Consider the following 23,146-nt stretch of genomic DNA (forward strand, 5'->3'; position numbering starts at 1 on the left):
ACTCATTCCAGCATGATCTTAAATAGGTAAATTAGGCATGTAACACATTTCCTCAATATCATTGACAAATGAAACATCAGTATTGGGATTTTTGGCATTATCGCACTGAAGTTGAAACCATAGTTCAAATCTTTGAAGTCTTTAGTTGTAGTTTATTACAGATAAATTAAGGCTGTGGTTTTACATACAATGTATCCTAATTTCTATTTTCTTGCCTTTCTGAACTTAGGCTGTTTTATCTTGAGTATGCAAGTGTATACTCTTAAGGGAGGAGATAGAGATGTATAATTGTCACATGCAATTGACAGAGCACGCAATCAGAGAAAACAGTCGGTGTTAATGGAGTATCTACATAAAGTACTACTTATGTCATTGTAAGAAATATGAATGACTGATTAAACAATGAAACAATGTTCCAGGCCTAACGTGGTGGCATGGCAGCTAAAGTCCTCGCCTTGAACACACCAGGATACCAATATGGGAGCTGGTTCTAATCCCAGTGGCCCCACTTCCCATCCAGCTCCATGCTTGTGGCCTGGGAAGGCAGTCAACAATGCCCTGGGATCCTGTACCCATGTGGGAGACCCAGAGGAATCTCCTGACTCCCGGCTTTGGATTGGCTCAGCTCCGACCGTTGCAGTCACTGGGGGAGTGAATCATCGGATGGAAGATCTTCCTCTCTGTTGCTCCTCCTCTCTGTATATCTGACTTTGCAATTTAAAAAAAAAATGTTCCACGACATTATTGGCATTTTTTTTAAGATTTGTTAATTTTTTTTTATTACAAAGTCAGATATACAGAGAGGGAGACAGAGAGGAAGCTCTTCAATCCGATGTTTCAATCCCCAAGCGGCTGCAACAGCCAGTGCTACGCCAGTCCGAAGCCAGGAGCCAGGAACCTCTTCCAGGTCTCCCACACGGGTGCATGGTCCCAAAGCTTTGGGCCGTCCTCGACTGTTTTCCCAGGCCACAAGCAGGAAGCTGGATCGGAAGTGGAGCTGCCGGGATTAGAACCGGCGCCCATATGGGATCCCGGTGCGTTCAAGACGAGGACTTCAGCCATAGGCCATGCCACCGGGCCCTCACATTATTGGCATTTTGATAAAAAGGGTTCCTGTCAGCTGGTTCCCCTACCTAGTAGCAGTAGTGGAAGGAAGAAGAGGTGTTTCCAAATTTCTCTTTTGTTTGAATCAACCACAGCAGTAGTGAAAAGGAAGAAATCATGTGTTCAGAATTTCCCGAAGAAAATTTCACATCTCCGCCATCCAAAGTAGCCAGTGGCAGCTGACTCCTCCTCTGAGTAGACAAGTGTTATAAAGCACAGGCCTTAGGAGGCAATGTGTACTTATGGTTCCAAACATTCTACAGAGACCAGAACTGCTCCATGATGTTTCTTTCAGTAGTCTGTATCCATGAGAGAAAAAAAAAGAGTAAGTGAGGAGTTAATTCACTAAATGAAGTGAATGGGACTGTCACTGTGAGATTGTTTCATTATTATTGAGGGGAGAAAGCCTTTTCTTGTGTGAAAAGAGGTTGTATAGAGATATGCAGTTATAATTCTTATTGCAGCAGTAGCTCTTACTATACTTTACGGAAATCTGTCCCAGCCATATTTCCTGAAACTCCCCAACTCTGTGTAACACAAAGAGATCTGAGAGCCACTGGAGCCATGAGGACATCACGGCACACAGGAGTTCAATTTTGTTGAAAGGAATAAAATTTAAAAAAACTTAAATGATCAAAATGTTAGACATGCCTATCTGTGAACATGCAGAAATTTCAGTGAACTTCATGTCCTTCTCTGAAAAGCCAGCCCCAAGTACTGTTCAGGAGCATCTAGGCAGAAGGTATCCCAGCCAAGGGAAATGTGACTCTCCTTTCCATATCCCTCATGACATTCAAAAGATAACAATAAAAACTTGAATTTTATCAACTCCTGTCTCTGTGGAAATAATCTCCTCTGGTGAAACAAATACAAAGGGTTAGCTTCTTTGCTTTTTAGGATGCTGCTCTAGCAGCATTTTAGTTCCAGGCAAGGCTCAAGCCCTTTAGCCGCGTGTGAGTCCTACTGTGGAATTTTCTGGAACATTGGTCCCTGCTTCCATTTCTCAACCCCATCCCTTATCCTTGCCTCTCATCCTGCCATTCCTGCTGCCTGCAAACATCTGTCATTTTTCTCTGCAGTGGTCTCCTTAATATCCAGAGCTGAAATTAACTGCTCCAGTACCCTACAGCATACACCTGCTTTCTCTTTTTTAGTACAAGGAGCTTCATCCTTTGTCCCACTGCTGGAGATGAGCTTTCAGTAACTCCTTCCAGTGATGAGGCCCTGCAAGAGAATTCTTTAAGACCTCCAATTCAGGTTACACTGATTATCTCCAATGATGGTTAATCTGAAGTATCCAATAACACTTTATGTGGAATCTAGGTGGATTGGGCTGATGACTTCATAGTGCTCAGAGACCTTGCCTGATAACTGTGGCCCTAGACTAACATGGATCTGACTCTGATCTGCAAATGAACTAAAGGTTCTTAACCATGTCTCTCAAAGGCTTACAGACTTATGAAGGGCAGTATGGGAGCATCTCCCAGGTAGTTTGTCTCCTCCAACAGTCTACTGTTCGCTGGCTGGATAATCTTACTGTAGCCTAGCTGTGTTTTAAACATATCCAGAAGGGGCTAGCAGAGAAGAGCAGACACTGAGTACGTACCAGGCAGTTTTCACTTGCCAGCTCTACAGATGCGTCCCACCCACCCCTCCTCTCAAGGAAATCTCTTGGAGTGATGGACTGGGCTTTCCTCATCTATTCGTTCAGGTCCAAATCATAGTGTCTTTAAAAAAAAAAAAAAAACAAGAGTGTGAAATCGGAGCTGTGAGTGACTGTTGCATTTGGCTAGATCCAGCCAATGGATCCTAGCACTGGTGGTCAAGTCACCAGGAGATAAGGTTCCTTGGCTGAAACTGGCGGCCTTCGCTGAGCCAATGCAATGTCTGCATCTGTGTACCCATGTCCAATTGCTAACTTTGGTGGCTGTGCGTCATGCCACCTCATGTCATTGAACCCTGGCAAATTCTGAAAGGCTAGAGCTGCTTGCATTTTTTTTTGGCCAGAGAAAATCAAGCACATATATATCTATAATCATATAGATATATAATGGTCTACTTGGAGAGAGAGGCATACTTGTGGAGTGTAAAAATTTAACAACCCTTGCCAAGTTGAAGGAGCACATCCTGGCACATCTGGCTGACTGTTAGAAATGCTAAAAGGATGAAAGACTTGGAACCCCAGGCCTCTCCACCACCAATGAAAATCCACAGGAAAATGTGGCATTCTGCTTGGTTGGAGATGATCATTTTGTGGGGTCTTCACATTTTTGTGCTGTTCTGGGGCATTCTTTCTCTCAACACTCTAATAATCCTAGTTGGAGAAAGGCCTTTGATTTACATTTCTTAAGCCAGCAATTCTCCAAATATCTGAACCCTGGGAATTCAGTGCACCTACATAAAGGAAATGAATGTTCCCTGTTGATGTGGTATTTTGCCAGGCTGTGTTTCTGAGAATCAAATATTAACTAATGGACCTCTGTAGGTTTCACTGAATACTACTGCATGAAATGCTGTTACTGTTTGCAATGCAACATGATCTAAAAACATTTCATTTCTTTTTAATCCAAAGGGGACTAGCAGGTTTATTGTGTTTGCATGTGCTTTCCCCTAGACTCTGGCTGCCCTAACAAGAAATTCAATAAATCTGCTTCCAAATCATCTTGCACAAGCTTTGCATGTCCAGTCTGGGCCTGAGGAAATTAACAAGAGAATAGAACATACCATCGACTTGCGGAGTGGCGATAAATTGAGAAGAGAGCATATCAAGCCATTCTCACTGATGTTTAAAGACTCCAGCCTGGAGCACAAGGTAGAGCTGAGTGGCTCTTTTTCTAAGTAAATTGTTGTTGTAAATGTGTGTGGGACTACAACGAGAACCCAGGCTCTGTGGTGTTTGGTGTCTGTTTGTTTGCTGTTTGTTTGGTTTAGTTTGGTGCTGTCCGTTTTTTGACTCTCTGAAATTCATAAGAAGATGGAAGACCAGCCAAGAAAGGAGATACTAATTAGAAAAAGAACAAGAGTTTGGCAACTTAAGACAAAGGTGACTGAGAGATCAGTCCTCCAACTCAATGAGCATCAAGAATTCTTTCCACTTCCAAGTGGTATTAACAACTCACCCTTGGCTTTGCTTTAGGATGAATTCACAGCAGTTGCAAGACTCGTAGTTTCCTATGTGAGGGCACACAGTAACTTGCTGTAAGCACTAGGCTGAACACTGTTTTCCTTAGATGTTAGACGTCTGTTACCCTGTTCTCCCGATGTTCTGCTCTCTGAAGGCCCATCCTTTCGTTCCTCTCACCTCCATGTCAGGGTAGTAGAAAGAGGATGGGGTTATGAATCCAGTGAGGTTTGAATTCCACCTCTGCCACTTCCTTGCAAGGTGACATTTGATAAGTGGGGCAAACTAACTGAGCATGAGTTCCTCCCTATGTAAAGGGCATAACGAAACTGCCTTCTTCACTGGATAATGTGGGAGCCTCCAAGGTAATGACTTCATCTGGAGAAGTGTTCAAAACTGGCAGTCATCACTTGCCCCACCCCTGCCTCGCAAAGGGAAGAGGGTAACCAGGGTGCTGGCCTTACTAACTGGGCTGCTCCCCTTCACAGCTGGGAGTGCGCAGTCCTTCCTTGACAGAACACAGGAGGGGCCTGGCATCTGTGGAGCCTTGGGCAAGAACAGCAGGGGATTTGCAAGCAAATTTTAAGAGTTTGATCCAATACTCTGTAAAGCTCCAGTGAGCAATTTTGGTGTGTGATTTTGCTCAGCTGCCTAGGAGATTCTGCTTGTTTGGTTTGGGAAATTCACACGTCTGTGCACATGCCCCATTCCCAATGAGTTTGTGAGAGCTACCTACAGATTGCAAACTGCAAAATTAATACCTTCACTGGCAATTCCCAATTGAAATGTATTGTGTCTATGTGCTAACTAAACAAAAGGAAAAGAAACATTTGCCTTTCTCAAGCCCCCAGACACAGTAGGTGTACTTTGCTTATTCATAATATGATTAAGGGCTTAAGGTCGAAATTAAATGCAGAAGAGCAGGATGATGAGCACGGAGGCTTTGCAAAGAATCTTCACAATTAGCTTCAGTAGAAACCTGTGTCCAGAGCTATACCAAACCCTTTTATTCATTGCTGCTGAAAGATGTAGTACTTCTCTAATGACCTAAAACCTGCAGAACATAGCTCATTTCTTCTGGGTTTTATGAATATCCACTTCTTATCTCTATCCTCCTGGGGCTGTAAAAGGAATAAATCTAGGAAAGGGATGCACAGTGTGTCCAAGGCTTGTTTTTTTTTTAAATATTTATTTTTATTACAAAGTCAGATACACAGAGAGGAGGAGAGACAGAGAGGAAGATCCTCCGTCCGATGATTCACTCCCCAAGTGAGCCGCAACTGGCCGGTGCGCACCGATCCGAAGCCAGGAACCAGGAACCTCCTCCAGGTTTCCCACGTGGGTGCAGTGTCCCAGTGCATTGGGCCGTCCCCAACCGCTTTCCCAGGCCACAAGCAGGGAGCTGGATGGGAAGTGGAGCTGCCGGGATTAGAACCAGCACCCATATGGGATCCCGGGGTGCTCAAGGCGAGGACTCCAGCCGCCAGGCCACGCCGCCAGGCCCCAAGGCTTGTTTTTATGAGTAAGAAATCAGAAGATGTTATCCAAAAGACATGGACATGAGATTTGCCAATGGACAGTCCTGCCGGGCACCACCATGCCAACATTTTACATCCCTGGTGTTACCAGAAATGCCCGGTGAGTTCTTTCCTTAGCTTAGTACAGAAATAAAAGCCAGGAATCTCTTGCAGACAGAAAAGCTTATTTGCGAAGGGCCCAGATGAGCAGAGAGGGAGAGTGAAGGGGAAGTACCTCCCAAGAGAATGCCAGAAGGTGAAGTGCCTCTGGAAATGGGGAGGAGAGAGACATCAAAGGTTTAAGGAAAGGTCTTGGGACTTTAAGTCTTCCCTGACCCCTGCTTGTTGGGTGGGAACCTACAGGTAAGATGTTCCCCATCGGCGGTCTCTTAATCATTTAGAAAATGGGTGGGCAATGCCGGTGCCGCCCACCTGATGGTGTGGCCAAGACCTCAGCAGGCCTGGATGGTCTCACCTGCTTGGTGAGTCAATGGAACACAACTGCTGTCAGAGACATACTCCACTGACCCTTGCTCTAAGATTCTGTCTAGGAACCATGCTACTGCAAGCAGAGAAGATGTGACAAGTTACACACATCTGGTATTTGCCAAACACCAAGTGCTATTTCTACACTTTCTACAATAATCAAATGTTAACAGCAGTGCAAAGTAGATGTAATTATGAATCTTGCTTTACATTTGATAAAATAAGACATGGAGAAATAATTAGAAAGGTACTCAAATACAGGCTGTAAGTAGAGAGACTAGGGCCTGAACCTGCTGTGATACCAAAGCCAGTATTCTTCAGCAATTCCAAAACTTGCTCTTCCAGCCTCTTGGAGAAAAATAATCCCATGCTATAGTCACACATTACTTTTTGAACTTTGTACGAGACAAGAGGAACAAAGAAAGGCTTTAGAGGAGGGACTGCATGGGAAATGTTTCTTGAGAGTTACAGAAACAAAAACCCATGGGATTCCAAAGTCAGTGCATAACATTTGTGTGCAAATCATTCTGTATATCAGAGTTTGATCACATCCTCTTTCAGTATAAAAATTACATTTACAGTAGAAAAAACTGAGCCTCTGAGATACAAAGTTGAGATCTTAGAGCTCAAAATCGACTACTATCTTCCACTGACTATAAGATGCTGTAAATTGCAGATGCTGTACCTGCTATGCAGCACTCAGAAAGAAACAGCTCCCTCACACACACAATAAGCTGCCCCTGCATCTTTGAAGTAAAAAAAGATAAACAGAAAAATAAAATCAATAGACAAGGGCAGTGAGGAAACCAACACATTTACGCTACTACTCTTGTATTGATTAGATGAAAGGAAAGAGTTCCCTAAACATTAAACTCCACAATAAAATCTCAAAACTGGGCCCGGCGGCGTGGCCTAGCGGCTAAAGTCCTCACCCTGAATGCACCAGGATCCCATATGGGCGCCAGTTCTAATCCCGGCAGCTCCACTTCCCATCCAGCTTCCTGCTTGTGGCCTGGGAAAGCAGTCGAGGATGGCCCAACACCTTGGGACCCTGCACCCATGTGGGAGACCTGGAGGAACTTCCTGGCTCCTGGCTCCGATCGGTGCAGCACCAGCCTTTGCACTCACTTGGGGAGTGAAACATCGGATTGAAGATCTTCCTCTCTGTCTCTCCTCCTCTCTATATATCTGACTTTGTAATAAAAATAAACAAATCTTAAAAAAATAAATCTCAAAACTGGATCATGAAAAATAACAATGGAAAAGAAAAAGAAAAAAATAAACCTACATAAGTTTGCTTCCTGAATTAACCCTCTAAATGGAGTCTAAGCCTAGGATAGACAGTTACACTTGAAGTAATATTCGGTGGGTATCGCCACCTGGTGAACAGTGGAAGCAACCTCAAAGGACCCTGGAAACAACTCAAGGTTTTAACAGTGCATGGAAAATAAAACGCAGTCTATGTTTAGAATCCATGTGTGCATTTGAAGGAAAAAAAATGTGTTTAAATTTAAAATACACATCTTAAAATTTCTAAAACACGTACAGTATTTATGACTCCAAATCCTGCTGTTTGGGAAGAAGTTTGACCCACAAAACTTTGACTTAAAGAGAAAATAGAAATGCAAACAATGCTCATACCTTGCAAATTTTATAGAAAATAAGAGGTTTCGTTCTGTTGGTACAATAAAAAGATAAATGAATGGGAAAACTCACTTGCTTCTCCACTTTTATGAGTGAATTACAAAGTTTAAAAAGAAACTCGATTGGGATGTATAGAGATATTCAGACATTTCCTTCTTAAGCCTTAGAAGAATTAGCTTTTTGTCAGTAGGGTTACATAATTATTTGGTGCATGAATGAGATTGAATAAAGACTCCGGTTTTGAAGATAATTGGGGATACTGCCTTCCAGCCTGGGCTCAGGGTATTTTCTGCAAAGTTTAACTCAAAAAAACCTGGATCTGTTTGGATCTGACCCTTTTTTATTGGAATTTTAGGCAAAAAGACTATAAACTGCACTTGGTTTCGTGCCATCAAATTGCAACGTGATTTACCATCCTACCTCCTGCAGGAATGTTTTCAGTTAAGCTCCAAAAGGAGGACTCTTGTGATTTACTCTTGTGTTTGAGTAAAACATTTTCTTTCCTCTTGTCTTTGATTTCTATGGAATGAGGGGTTGGACAGTACCTCACCTCTGTCAGCAATCAAATCTGTTTGGAATCCCCTACAACCAGCAGTGCTCACCTGCTTTGCATGGGGCCGTCCTGGCTTACCTGTGTTTCCACAATGTCTTTGTTAGCAGTATTTCCTGTATTCTTAAGAGTCACCCAGTGCAGACGTCTCAGGACCCTTAGCCAGCAAGTCTTTAGGTATAGGAAGGAAACCTAATCGAATCATGGAATCCAGCCTTCATCAAATCTTACAAAATAATCTCCTCCCATCTTTAGTTGGGCTATTCCCCAAGGAAATCTACAGATCTCATAAGCAAGCAAAAATTACAGCTATGATAGACAGAGAAAGGAACATTTTAAATAGTGTCAACTATATGGATTATTTTCTTATTAAAATAAGACTGCATTTCCACTAAAGAAAGTTTATGGCAGACAGCAACAGTAAAATTACATTATTTCAATCTTTCATTCCCTGGAAAGCACTGTGAGCAATTTGGGATCTCCCTTGCTGTATTTACATAAGAGGGTCTCTATATACTTATCTATGCATTTTTTAAATAAAAATGAATCATGTTTTGAAATAGTGTTGTATCATATATAGTTGTTACCCTTTCTTAAGTTTTTCCCATATCATAAATTGCTCAATTACAAAATTATTCTAGAAATTGCACACTACTCCACTGCACATCTTAATTAACTTGGGATTTTTTTTTTTTGTAGCTTTTCACTATTACAAACCACCAACTCTTGTGCAACAATCATTGTCATAGTTAAATTATCCATTAAGGCTCATTTATCTCCTGAAGGTAAAATCTTAAAAACAGATCAAGATGATGCACATTTTAAAATATTTGATATGTTTTCTGAAACTATCTTCAGGTGATACTTTTAAAATTCTCCCTCTGATAGGAAGCACACAGCATCTCTGTACCTGTGCTTCTCTGTTCTGGAAGAGGTTTAAGGTCATGTGTATGCATTTCGGTCATCATATTTCCCCTTTTGTGGTTTGCTTATTTATATTACTATGGTGTGCACTTACGTGCTCCTGAGTTGTGAGCTTCTTTATACAATGAGGAATTTGTAATCATTTTTTTTAACTTTCCCATTTTTCAGCAATTACGAGAAGACAGTGTTTCTCAGCCTCTAGTTCTCATTTCTTTTCTGGGACAAGACCCTGAGTGAAGCATAGGATGACAAAGAACATTAATTACAATTACTTATACGTATTGCCAGGCCAGAGAAGCCAGTTCCAAACTTTAGCTGCCTTATTGGAAGATTCATCTGGAATGAGCTCTTTCAGCATACGGTTCCAAAAAATGTCACCACCAAAAAATGCAGTTGGTTCCTCAAGATTAGGATGTTTGGTATATATTTCAAAATGTATTAGGTACTTATGTTTTGTATGGAGATATTTTAGTGAATTAGGTGTTAAAATCAGATGACTTCAATGAAGATTAAATTCCCTTCCTTCTTTCATTGCTAATATCCTTCTACTTAATTCTGAAAATTTTCTTGAGGCAGAAGTCACCTTTTATCCTTGTGACAAATTTATGACATATAGCCATCTTTGTCCTTTATTAATAGTTTTCAAGTTGAAAATCACATGGGGATCTTGTTTTAAACTCAAGTACCTGACCATCACTATTCCCGCCCCCGCCCCAAGATTCTGATTTTCCAGGATGACATGCATTTTCAAAAAATGCTCCTTTGCAATACTCTCACTATGATTTGTCAATCATGTTTCTCTGTTCTTGGGTGAGCTTAATTGAGCCTATCGCCTGCCTCACATGATCAGAGATCAGTTCACATCACAGAATCAAGATCAATATGGCCTTTGATAATCTAAAGGACATGTCCCTACAAGGCTCACAATGGTCCCATGAGCACAGGCTCTGAGATCAAACAGACCTTTGTTCAAATCTGTTTGGAAGCAGAAGTGGGCACAAGGGATAACTGATCAGTTTGCTGAGCATCATACATACTAACAAATTAATATACTTCTATCACTCAAATGAACATTGCCACGCACAAGCAAAGTCATCATTTAACTTGAAAATGTTTATTGAAAAGAAAGAAGAAACAACAAAGACTTGACTGCTAGGTAGATGAGACTTAAACTTAATTCCTGTCTCTGCCGACTCATCACATAAAATGGGATCCTTGATCTCACTGGAGTGGTGATAATCATCTTTCCCCAGGGGTTGATGTGAAATTTCGTGACACAATACTCATGTAATAAAAGTTAGGGTAAATACAGTAGACTTTCTTTCCTCTGGTCCTTCTGATTAATTCTTTGCTAATGCAGATCTTGATGAGGCTAAATGTTCACTTAAAGTCAATCTTACACTTCTCCTAGAACTGGTTAGATCAATCTTAATGAGATTAGAGTCCTGAACTTCATGAATCTAACCAAAAACAAAATGACAGCTGATTTGGAAGAGTGTTCTCAAGCAGGTATCCGCACCATTGGTGCACAAGTAGTGATCACCTTGGACCTTAGGTGTGTTCCAATAAATAAACAGCACTTGCTTATCTTTTGTTCAAATTATTTGGTATTTAAATGCTCTATTAATGCCATCTTCCAAATAAGATGCGAAAGGCGGCTTTTCTCTTCAAGGACATTTAGTGCTTAATCATGCTTGAAGACTGTATCCATCACTTCGTGTGGAGGTTTCATTTAAGGTCCTGCAAAATGTGTCCTTCTTTCCACACTTGTTGTGACTCCTAGGAAGTCCATCTGACACTCTTCAGAGCATTCACGATACATGATTTGTTCTCGGTTTGTGTCACTCCACCAGGTGTCAGATGCTGAGTGCTACAGAGAGAAAAAAATCTATGTCCTCCATGCCCTGGTCATTTACTCCTCAGTTTGACTTTGGGCTAATCATTAAACTTCCAATCCTAAAAACAGGCATAACCATGGCTACCTCACAAGTTTGTTACGCAGATAAAAAACAGTTATTAGGAGACTGCAAGGTTTATAGAAAGTGGAATTAAAAAGACAAGTTAAGGGCAGACATTTAATTGGGCTAACATGCCGTATCCATTATGGAGCAGCTGGGAATGATACCTTTCTTCAGATTCCTGGTACAGCTTTCTGCCATTGAAGCTCTGGGAGGTAACGGTAATAGTTCCGTGGTTGAGTCCCTGCCACCCACAAGAGAGGTCTGGATCCAGTTCCTGGTTTCCAGCTTTAGCCTGCTCCAAACATTTGGGAAGTAAGCTAGCACGAGGCTACTCTCTCTGAACCTCATTCTCTTTCTCTTCCTGCCTCAAATAAATACATTTTTTAAAGGCAATTTTCAAAAATTTGATATATGTGCATAGTTTTTTCATAAGGTTTGTCTTCTATGAATTGTTTCAAGACCCATCATATACACCAACAGAAACTAATCTTTTCATTGGATTTTCCATGTATTTTTATCGAGTCCTTATTGAGTGTCTCAGAGGCTGACGCAGAGGTGTCATGAGGAAGTTGGTATTTGTTAATCATTCAATACCTCACAGCTCCTATCATGAATATTATGATCTCCTTTGAACTCACTATTACCTGTAAGTATTCGTTTCACTGTTTCACACATGAGAGAAACTCAGAGTATGAGAAGCTTTCCAAGACTCACATATGTAGAAAGCCAACAGAGCTGGAATTCAAGCCTAATTCACTACATCATCCGCCCAGACTATCACTAGCACAGTGAAGGATTCTACCACATTTTCAGGACTCCCTTCTGTACATTTTGGAATGCATTCAAAACGTAGTCAGAGGAATGCTTTGGATAGGGTAATGAAGCAATGCATGAGGCAAATACCTTGGAGGCAAAAAAAGTTGGCAAAACTGAAAATATAAATATTTCTTTCATCCTGTTTTTACTCCACACATACAAATACATACACATGTGTCTGAACAGTACATCCAAGCTAGCAACTGCTCTTTGAAGCACTCCAAATTTGATTTTAAAAAAAGGACTAAAACAAAGGCAAATTGCTCTAGCTCTCCATGCACCTATGAGAGTCAGGTCGGCGAGTGGACAGGCACATGAACCACCGTTTCTCTTAGGACAAAAAGATGAGGAGTATTGTCCTTGAAAGTCTGAGCTGTGTATTCACTAGAAAGCAGGTGAGTTCCAGCAGTCTGGAGTAAGTGTGTGAATGGATGGATTGAAAAGGCAGACAAAACCAGCTTAACCCTAAAAACACCAAAGTAAAGATGAACTTCAGGATCCACTTCTAATCAGCTATCAGATTTTGCCCATTTTAACATGAAAACAGCTATCACAATGCTTTCACTAAACCAAGTTCTCTGCTAAGTATTTTCAAAACATTTGTTTCACTGTTACCTTTTTTTTTAACCTCACCAGAAGCCCCTTAGAAACAAGAATTTGCCACTCACACAGGGTATTTCACTAATCCCTCAGTGGAGCACAACTGGCTCTTATCAATTTTAGACTTTCTCACTTTTCCCTGTCCTTTATGAAGAAAATAGGAGTTAAAGGGAAACTTTGAAAGATTTTAAGAGAAATTCACCATAAACTTCCAAATGTGTTATTTCTGTTCCTGTTAACTTCTATTCAATGTTACAATGACTAAAATAAACATAATCAAGACAACCAGACACAGGGATAAAATTGCTTGTAAATTAGCATGATAGAGTCTGGAATTTGACAATGAAAATAAAAGTAGGTTTTTATCCTAGAGGCGTCTAGAAGCTTTTGAATCATTTCTCTCTTTTAGATGAACAAATTGGGAACTTGGAACTTGAACCAAATGGTCATGCATGTTCTTTTATGTTTTCCTATAGAAGACATTGTCCTTAATCTAAAGACAGTAAGAGTATTTAGCTCCCTCCCTCAGATACGAAGGTCATGTCGCAAAGAGACTTGGAGCAAAAATCCATGATTTGTTCCAATAGCAGATCAGTGAGACTCCTTTCTATTTTTCGTGTTACCTCGTAAAATCACTGTGATTTTTGCTATCCTCGTGGAAGTTGATTTCAAAGGTTATTTCACTTGTATCTTTTATTTGACCAATTAACTAGTGCCATTCTCACAGAGCCCACGTTTTTAGGCAGAAACACCAATGTCACCCGTAATGGCACAGTATAGAATGACAGAATTATAACATTTAAACGAAAGGTTACAGAGATCAGTCATTGGAACAGTTCTGACACTTCATTGATCATTGTCACCAGCATCAACAACTTTGAGTTTGGAGACAACAAATACAGGCATAGTCACACTGTAGTGACCTCGCAGTGGTGGGTGGTAGTACACCAATCAGGAAGGATGGAAGATTTGGGCAGGATGGTCTGGAAGTCTTGCAAAAATTCTTGTAGTTTTACCCAGTGATACAAGGGGACAGATGAGAATGGGGTTTTTTCCAAGTCCAAAGACCACAGAGGAGGTCGTAATTCCTTTGCAAAAGCTGTTTATAAAGCAGCATTCCAAGCATCAACATTTTCAAGATACTTGATAAATTCAAGAAAAAAATACTTTCCCCTTTTTAAGGCTTCGTTTTATTAATGTCTGTATTTGTTTACTTTGTATTAATATAAAGAGAACAGATTCTCATGCTTCATAAATACAATTCTAATAGCATCTATGGAGAATAACGTTCCAGGATACAACACTTAATGTTTAGGCTTCGTAAAGGTGAAGGCTTAAAAATAAAATAAAGTGTAATTAATTGAATAGTAGTCAGAAACTCTTGTAGGGTTATTATGTGCAAGATATTACTAGAAGCACTTGACATATATTATATATTAGTTTCATCCTCTCGGCAACCTTTATGAAATAGTTATTGTAACCATTGTCTAGGTAAGGAGCCTGAGATGCAGAAAGATTAATAAATCTATCCAAAATTGCATAGCTAGTAAGCGTTGAAACTGAGATTCAAATCCCAGTAGACTAGCTATAGCTTAAACCATGCTGAGTGAGGCCAGAACAAACACAAGACAAGCAGGATATACCTTTGGCAGACAGGAGTATGCACGCAACTAATTAGATATAACTCTGAACCAGAGTTTTCAGACTTTCAAAATCCAAGAAGAAGTTAAACGAATCGCTCAATCTCAGTAATCTCTCAACCTGACTCAGTTAGGAATGTTCTTTTCATGCACTGTTCTCCTTACATATTCAAGGTAACAAGACATTTCATTCTGAAGCCTTGTATTTTATATTTGATTGGCATCAAACAGAAATAATAAGATGTTTTAGTATTGCAAAGTGATGGCTTGCATTCACAGCCATTTGGACACTAGAAAAAGAGGTGAGATTTCAAAATTTAGAGTTGTTTGGGTTCGGGCCTTGGGATTGGGGGTAAGTGCAGCTCCCTGCAGTGGGGCGGCTGTGGGGGGTGCCCCTGCCAGGTCGGACCCAATGCTAGGAACTCACGCCAAAGACACTGCCATAAGGCAGTGAACGAGTCCTTGACCTCCTCAAGGACCCAAGAGAGCTCTTTCCTCAGGGTAAGTCCACCATGAGAGAACTTGGGAACTGGGTTAAAATTCCTAGCTCTGCTCTGCCGCTAAGATCTTGCGACTGGGCGAGTTTGGGAGAGGTTCGGGCCTTGGGGTTGGGTGCAAGTGCAGCTCCCTGCAGTGTGGCAGCTGTGGGTGGTGCCCCTACCGGGTCGGACCCAAAGTTGGGGACTCACACCAAAGACACTGCCGAAAGGCAGCCAAAGAGTCCTTGGCTTTGGGCCAGTGCACCAAGTGGTGCCAGGCTTTGCCTGCTGGCCGCCCAGCGGCGAACACTGGGGTTTTTAAGATATGTAGCTGCTTCCTGGGGACACCCATAACTAAGGCCAGTTTTAGGGTAGGTGAGAAGTGAATTATGGGTGATTCCCAGTGACAGGGTTATAAAGTTTCAGGCATGCTTGGGGACTGAGACCTAGTGGTTTGGAGGGAAGTATCCAGAAGATAATTTGGGTTAGACAGATTCACCACCCCAGTTAGGAATCCAGAGATGGGCTGGTACCATAGAGCATCACTGATCACTACACACCAGTCCACACCAAAGCTATGGATGGGGGCCTCTTTGGCAGTGTTGGGTACCATTACCCGACTGTGTGGTGGAATGGTGGAGTGGTCACATTTGGCAGGGTCAAGACACTATCCAGCACGCAAGAGAACTTGGTCTGGGAGTAGACTCTATGGGGTTGTATGGGCCCAACCCTGTGGAAATACAAGTCCCCCTGGTTAGCGCACAAGCTGGGGTTATGACGGACTAAGCTAGGTTGACCATTCCACCTGCCATCACTCACAGGTATAGGAACCCACAACAGTCAGGGCAGGTCAAGGCAGCAGCACCTGAATATGCATCCCAAAACAGGATGTGGGGTGGACCAGGCTGCCACTGGACAGGGGCAGAATGGGCAGGGCTGAACAAACCTTAACTCATAAGAAACAACAGAAATCAGGTTGGAGCACAGATCATGCCAAATAGGTCCTTGCACCTACTGATCTGCGTGAGATAGGGATGCTAAGCCACAGCATCTAAGGGGCTCTGCCAAGCTGAGTCAGAGCAGCCACTGGCCTGCACATGACTAAGGTGAGACATACCAGATGTGGTTGTAGTGCCCAAACAGCACATGTGATAATCAGGAGAAGGAGGCAAAGCTGTCAGGGGAATGTGGGCTCCTCTACTGGACAACTACTTCCATTGGAAAGCGTGAGTCAGGATGGGGGCAGATCAGACTAGGCAGGGGAATAACACCTGTGGGCCTCGTGTGAGCTAGATAAGGGAAGGGCCATGGTGGGCTGACTGTTCTGATTGGTGCAAGCAAAAGTTAGAGTGGGTGAGGGTTTGTTGGGCTTTGCCACAGCATTAGCCAGCAGAGGCTGGCACTGGGAGCTAATTCTGTCAAGTCAAATGCCAGAACTACCTGGAGAGTGCATAATCTGGAAGTCGGTGTGGCCTAGAAGGGAAATAGTGGACACCTCCCTCTTGGGTTACCACTCCCACTGGACAGCACAAAAACCAGGACAGGGGCAAGGGTGACTAGACAGAAAGGCACTTGCCAGTAGGTGTATGGGCTGGATAGTAGGTTGGTTGGGTTGAACTAGGTTTCAATGCCCATTGACATGTGCGAGAGCTAAATGGAATGTGGGACAGACTGGACAAGCCTGTGGTACATACTGGCAAGCATGGGAACCAGGGTAGGGGGCAGAACTGGTGGGGGTTGTGGGCAGTCGCCCCAACTAGGCTGCAACTCCCACTTGTTTGCGTGAGGACCGAGTATGAAGTGGGTAGGATCGAGCTGGACTACAACACCCGTTGGTTCACGAGGAAGACAGGGCCGGAAACAGAACGGACTCAGCAATTGCAACGACTAGCACGTGCATAAGCTGATTGGTGTGACGGACGGTGTTGGACTCTGTACTAGCAAACTCATGCAAGAATCAGGTCTGGGATCATCCCAGATGAAGTTTCTTTGGAGATCCCTCCAACTGAACTGCTGATCTTAGAACCCCAACCATGAAGAAACTATGTCAGCCAGTGGACTCTGAATTGGTTTCACTGTGATTGGAACTGAGAGATAGGCAGCAATCCAGAACTGATGAACTATCAAAACTATTTGAGCAGGACCCTCAGAGTGCGCCTCCCATTGGGGATCTGGGATGGGTGGGAGGTTGGGTGGGACTTTTCCTTTTGTTACTCCCCTAACCCCAGATACAGGGGAAAATGATAATACTAGTGTGGAAAACATGGTATTACCCACTTTCACCCTGTAGCCCCTGACCCTTTATACCCTAATCAACTAAGTAAGATTATTAAAAAAATAATAATAAAAAGAGCAGATAGTAAAGCCATGTACATTATAATTCTGTAAAAAAAATTTAGAGTTGTTCGTAGTGAAAGAGTAGCAGACCTGGAGGCTAAGCTTCCGTTCTCTACACCTAGCTTGGCATCTGGAGAAAAGGAAAAACATCGGCCCATATGCAATTTAAATCTGGTGAAATAAGAATTATATTTGTTTTAAACCATCAGCAAGAAATACTCAGGAAAGGAGTTCCAGAGGATCAGTATCTGCAGGGGCCATAGAGCTTTAGGGTCTGTGGAAAGGAAGCCTCTTCAGGATGAGGACTTGCTAGGGATGGAAAGGGCCTGTGCAGAAGTGACATCTCTGACTCAGGCACTGGGAGCAGCCATGAGTATTTAGCACCCTAGGATGCTCTGGCCAGGCCTACAGAGGAGAAACTCACTCCTCCAGACAAAACAGAGAAAAATAATCAACAAACACTTGAGATGATAACAGATATATTACAGAAAGGGTCCCAGAGTTGGGAGGTGATACTCTCTTACAGCTCTAAGAGGATGTGAAAATGACAGTGGCAGTGACATATGGTGCCAACAACGTAATGAGAAAAATGAAATACAACTAAAAATTGTTGCTATTGGTTAACATATTTTTTAACTTACATCACCAAATCCAAATAATCAAGCAGATTGAAATTGATGACTCAGTCAGAAAAGAATAATTAAATTTTGTTCAATTGATTGTTAGAAGGCATTCAGGCATGTATTACTACTTTTTTAATATTTATTTACTTTTATTGAAAAGGCATCTTTACAGAGAGACAGAGAGAAAGATCTTCCAGCTCTGGTTCACACCCCCAAATGGCCACAACAGCCAAAACTGAGACAATTTGAAGCCAAGACCAGCAGCCAAGAGATTGCTTCTGGGACTCCCACATGGGTGCAGGGTCCCAAGACTTTGAGCTGTCCTCCACTGCTTTCCTAGGCTGCAATCAGGGAGCTGGATGAGAAGTGAAATATCTGGGACTTGAACAAGCACCCATATGGGATACCAGCACTTGCAAGGGGAGGTTTAGCCAATTGAATCATCACGCCGGTCCCTTAGGCATATACTTCTTTGAACGTACTGCTTTGTGACTATTTTCTGTTGGACACTTGTGGTTCTCTGTGATTGTGTAGTGTCCTTATGCAGCACTATTGCTAACTTAATAACATAAATTTTCTGTGGCTTTATCAAAGTAGGGATGGCCTAGTCATTCTTCAGGGTACATTCCTCGTTCTCCTCCAGATTGCAACCATATTGTGAGCCTCAATATCAGGGAGTAGAAAACACACCCCGAAAAGACAGTGAGTATGCAGTATCTGAGCAGCACTGCAGTTCATTTGCCCATGAAATCCATTGGCTCCAAGAGGACTCTGCAGACCTTAGCTATGGTGCCAAGCAGTAAATCACAGTCTCAAATGAGATCCCACCAAAAAATCAGCAACAAAATAAAGAATATGTGAATATTGATTCCAATCACCGTGTCCAACAAATGTGACTATTTTTTCTATTTCTTTGACCTAACTGAAACCTTGTCCAATATTGTGAACATAAAGCTTAAAATGTGAGAATGGACCAGCATCCTATATATTTAGTGAAAATCAAATCCAGGATTGGAAAGTTCCAAAGCCAGTTGTTGCCTCCCTACTTACTCCACCCCTTCCTCTGACAAATTATCTGTACCCTTTATGATCTACATCAAGTTACTAGAGTTCTCTGGCATTAAGGTAAAATGAAAGGTTTGGATGGGGCTAATTCTAAGGTCATTTACTGTTTTAAAATATCCTTCCTTCCTTCTGAAAGAAGTAGATTAATCCTCAGCTTAATGACTCCAAGATGGTTCAGGAGACGAGGCAGGAGTAAGGCAAATTCACATTCGTTGCTAACCTTCCAGAAGCTTTTAGGCTGGACAATGAAATTACTAAGTACTCCAAGTAATCAGAATGAAATCACTACCATTCCTCAGGGCTGACAGAATGGCATTGAGCATATTGGTCTATCAGTCTTGGTTTCTCTTCTGTGAAATGAAAGGGCTACACTAAGTTGGTATGTCTTAGGCTATTTTCTATTTTAAGATTCTGTGAATTCATTTTTGATTGTTATTACTAAAAAAAAAATGAAAGAGGCAGAAGGATTCCTGGTCAAATAGTTCCTCAGACCTCTAATTTAAACAAAATCCTTAAGATACATGAGTTCATGCAGAGCCACGTGGGTGCGCTTTGCTAACCGTGTGCTCTTCTGCTCTTTAAAAAATGACATTAATTCAAAGTGTGGTGAAGAACTTGTAAGCTCGTGCAAAGCTTCCCTCCCAAACCCTTCACTTTGAACAAAGTTGTGTTTGCCTCTGGGTTCTCACTGAAAGGTTAGTGGAGAGGTGGACATAATATTCTGTGAAGGCTTGATAGGATGTGAATCCCTGTTTGTTTCTCTGTCTCTTTTAAGATTTAATTGCTGTGTTTTTCCTTACTGTTTTACCTAACCCCAAACACTTCTCAACTCTAACTCCTCTAAAAGCTCAATTCTGCTGCAAAGTAATTCATTCTCTCTCTTTTTAATTGCAGTATTCTCAAATGAGGGATGAAGTATTCAAGTCAAACTTGGTCTGTGCATTTATTGTTCTTCTATTTATCACGGCAATACAAAGTTTACTTCCTTCTTCAAGGTAAATATGAAAGGACTAAGTTATCAGGGGCAATGTCTATGAGATTGTATTGTGCTCCTGTAGCCAGCAACGCAAACTTTTAAGAGCAAAGAATTACAATTTACAATGAAAAGATCCAGGATTCGTACCAAAATGTTTGACAGTATCAATGTTTATTCTGATTGTCTTTTTCTGCATAATAATCTCACTAGTCTGCCAAAACAAGAGTCTTCTTCCCAGTCATAACAAAAAAAAATGACTGCAAAAATCAGAATCATCCTCACTTTCATTGGACATGGCATGCACAAACATAGAAAGAGTTAAAGCTGCAATCACTATTTACTTGCTAATATGAGTTATTCATAGATAGAACATTATAGCTTCTCGAGTCAGCAAAAGTGGCATTTTAATACTAGTGCAAACATCTGTAGGTGGACCAGTGTTTCAAATATTTTGCATACAGTAACTCACGAATCCTCATGCTAACACTAGATACAGTGATTATCTGCAATTAAAGAGGGAAGGGTGCTCAGAATAATAAAATAACTTGCCTGAGTTCTCACAATAGAAAGATGTTGCAGCCTGGATGACAGGTGACAGGTCAAGAAACCTAACTACACAGCCTCATTTTGGATTAGTCGAGTAACCATCCTTTTTCCTCTCTCCTATGCTGCAAGCTTGATTCTGGTACTCTTCTCATTTAAACTAACTTCTTCCTAAACTTATCTATGTGGTTAAAACTAAATAATTTTTAAAGTATTTTTAAGAGACAGAAGTGTTTGTTGTAGACAAATATCTATCATATGATAACCCCTGAGGATGGTGCAATTTTGCAAAAGGAGATCTATAACCACTAATGCATAATTTACAAGGAAAAGGAGACATTAACGGTAACTCTATTACTGAGGATTTACTACATGCCAGAAAAATGCTAAATCCTTCTCCTGCATTTTCTCAGCAAAACCTCAAAGATAACCAATACGTGTGGCAGCATTTCTAATTCCTATTTTGGAAAATGAGAATTAATCCCAGGTACGCATCTGTAAAACATTGGAGCTGGGATTTGAACTCAGGGACAAGGTCTTTGCTTTTAACTACTTAACCATTTTTTATTGCTTGTTTTTGTTTGTTTGTTTGTTTGTTTGTTTTGAATCACAATCAGTGTTTCATTCTGATTGAGTGGCTCAAGAAAATATTTGCAGGAAAGACTTCATATTGAGTGACGCGGAACAAAGGCATTAGAATAGAAGTTTCGTTTAGAAAACAACTCTAACAAAGGGGTTTTGAAATCAATGCAAAGTTTTTGTAATATATTTGTCCATGAACTTTTAGAAGATCCTTTGTACATATAGCAAAAGCAGGTGATGAGGTAAATATCATGTATTCTAAATCAACCTGGGTAATGACAGTTCCCAAATTCACCAAGATTTAGGTACCAGTATCAATGTGGGAGGATGAAGAAAGAAGTACTGGGCATCGACCACTTTGCTCCAAAAGGATTAACAGGCATTCACTGAAATACTCTGTGTAACCAAATTGAGAAAACAACTCAAAATGGCAAGTGATTTGTCCAATACAATAGGAGTTGAATACAAATTCTGTGTAAGAGCTGAAGCACTGGAACCATCAAGAAACTATGAACTACCTAGACGGATCACCCAAATAGCCTTCCTAGGAACCACCCTTGCAAGGAATGAAATTTAAGGAAATATAAATGGTATATTAAGATGGAAAACTAAGTCTTGTAAAAATGTTCAATTGGAATCACAGAACATGCAAAATGGAATGAAACAAATGATATATTAATTATATTTAATAAAAGTAATTACAAAAATGACCATACAAGCCTAACTATAAAAATAATCACCCCCTTGTAATAATGGTCTATGTACATCACTTAAAACATAGAGGTTGCCAGAGTAGATTAAGAAGACCCAATCACCCTATCTTGTCTACCAAAAGGTTACTGTAAAAAGAAAAACCCAGAGATTGAAAGTGAATAGACCAAGAAAGACTACGTAGCACTAGAACTAGAAGAACATGCTGAAAACACACACACACACTCTCACTCACGCACACTCAGGCACACACACCACAGTCATGGAAATACGAAAGGGGACACAGGAGCCAACTGACAGAGCTCTGAAGGTCAAAATAGGCTCAGAATGAATAATGCAGGATTAGGCTGGAGTCCAAAATACAAAATGAATATCCTCAGGCTCAAACTGACATAAATATGTATTGATAAATCACTTATCAGTCATGATACGTTATTGTTAAATCCCCCATGCAAAACAAGCACGAATAATTTATGTAGGTAATACATTCTGCAAAAGGAGTTTTCTAAAAAAACTCCCACTCCATAATTGTGTGTTGGATTTAAAATTGTTGGTTTACAATGAGTACAGTACAGGCAGAGGGTACAACGTGGGGAAATCTGACAAACACTACCCAGCAAGGTGATGAAGCTTCACACAGAGATGGCTGTATTGCTGGAGGTACTGAGAGTGGTATACAGGCTTGGCAGTCTTGCTCCTCAAACCCACAAACGAGAGTCATGTGGAAAACTTCAGATAAATCCCCAGTAAGAGGCAGAGTATAAAGACCTGGACAGTATTCCCCAGAACTGCCAAGCTCATCTAAAACAAGGCAAGTCTGAGTAATGGCCACTGTCAGGGGAGCCTAACGAGGCATACCAAGCCAACAGAAGGTGGAATCCTGGATCGGAGGTATTAGGTGTGGAGGGACCTGGAAAGAATGCCCAACCAGTATCTATGAGCATACTAAGATGTCAGATGGTGATTGTTTAAACAGTTATTTACTAATTTGAAACTCAGAGTTGGAGAGATAGAGGAAGCCATGTTTAGAACTGTTCAAAGATGGATATTCTTCAATGTCCAAAGATGGAGGATTTGACCATCAGTGTAGATAATTATTAACACATTCAATCAATACCTAGTAAATGTCATGAGCTTACAGTGATTTTTTTAATCAGAAAATTTGGGGTATGTGATAATGAATTGTTTATATTTTCTTGGTGATCAGTGAAAAAATGAAACAATTTTTATGCTTCCCATATGACCTATATCTTGAGAAGAAACATCTTAAAAGTATTCAGATCACTAGTGATTAATGATATTATAAAATTAAAATATCACTATTTTGCAACTTCCCACCCTACCCTATAATTATGGACGTGGGAGTTGAACATAAAAGTAACTTCAGCACAAAAACTCAGACACCCACAGCTCTTAATGGAAGAACAGGGGAGGGATTAAGTCTAAATCTGACAAAGGATTTGAACC

The 23,146-nt window shown here is 41.2% G+C and overlaps 1 protein-coding gene across 1 annotated transcript in view; it reads left to right on the top strand.

The window, feature by feature from the left end:
• ADCY8 (adenylate cyclase 8) overlaps positions 1-23,146 on the top strand; it is a 225,053-nt gene that overhangs the window by 147,602 nt on the left and 54,305 nt on the right. Inside the window, exons 8-9 of the mRNA XM_004580732.2 lie at positions 3,719-3,916; positions 19,762-19,862. Coding sequence (XP_004580789.2) covers positions 3,719-3,916; positions 19,762-19,862 — 299 coding nt within the window. The remainder of the gene's footprint in view (positions 1-3,718; positions 3,917-19,761; positions 19,863-23,146) is intronic.

Source organism: Ochotona princeps, chromosome 9, assembly GCF_030435755.1.
Source record: "Ochotona princeps isolate mOchPri1 chromosome 9, mOchPri1.hap1, whole genome shotgun sequence".
Lineage (NCBI taxonomy): Eukaryota > Metazoa > Chordata > Mammalia > Lagomorpha > Ochotonidae > Ochotona > Ochotona princeps.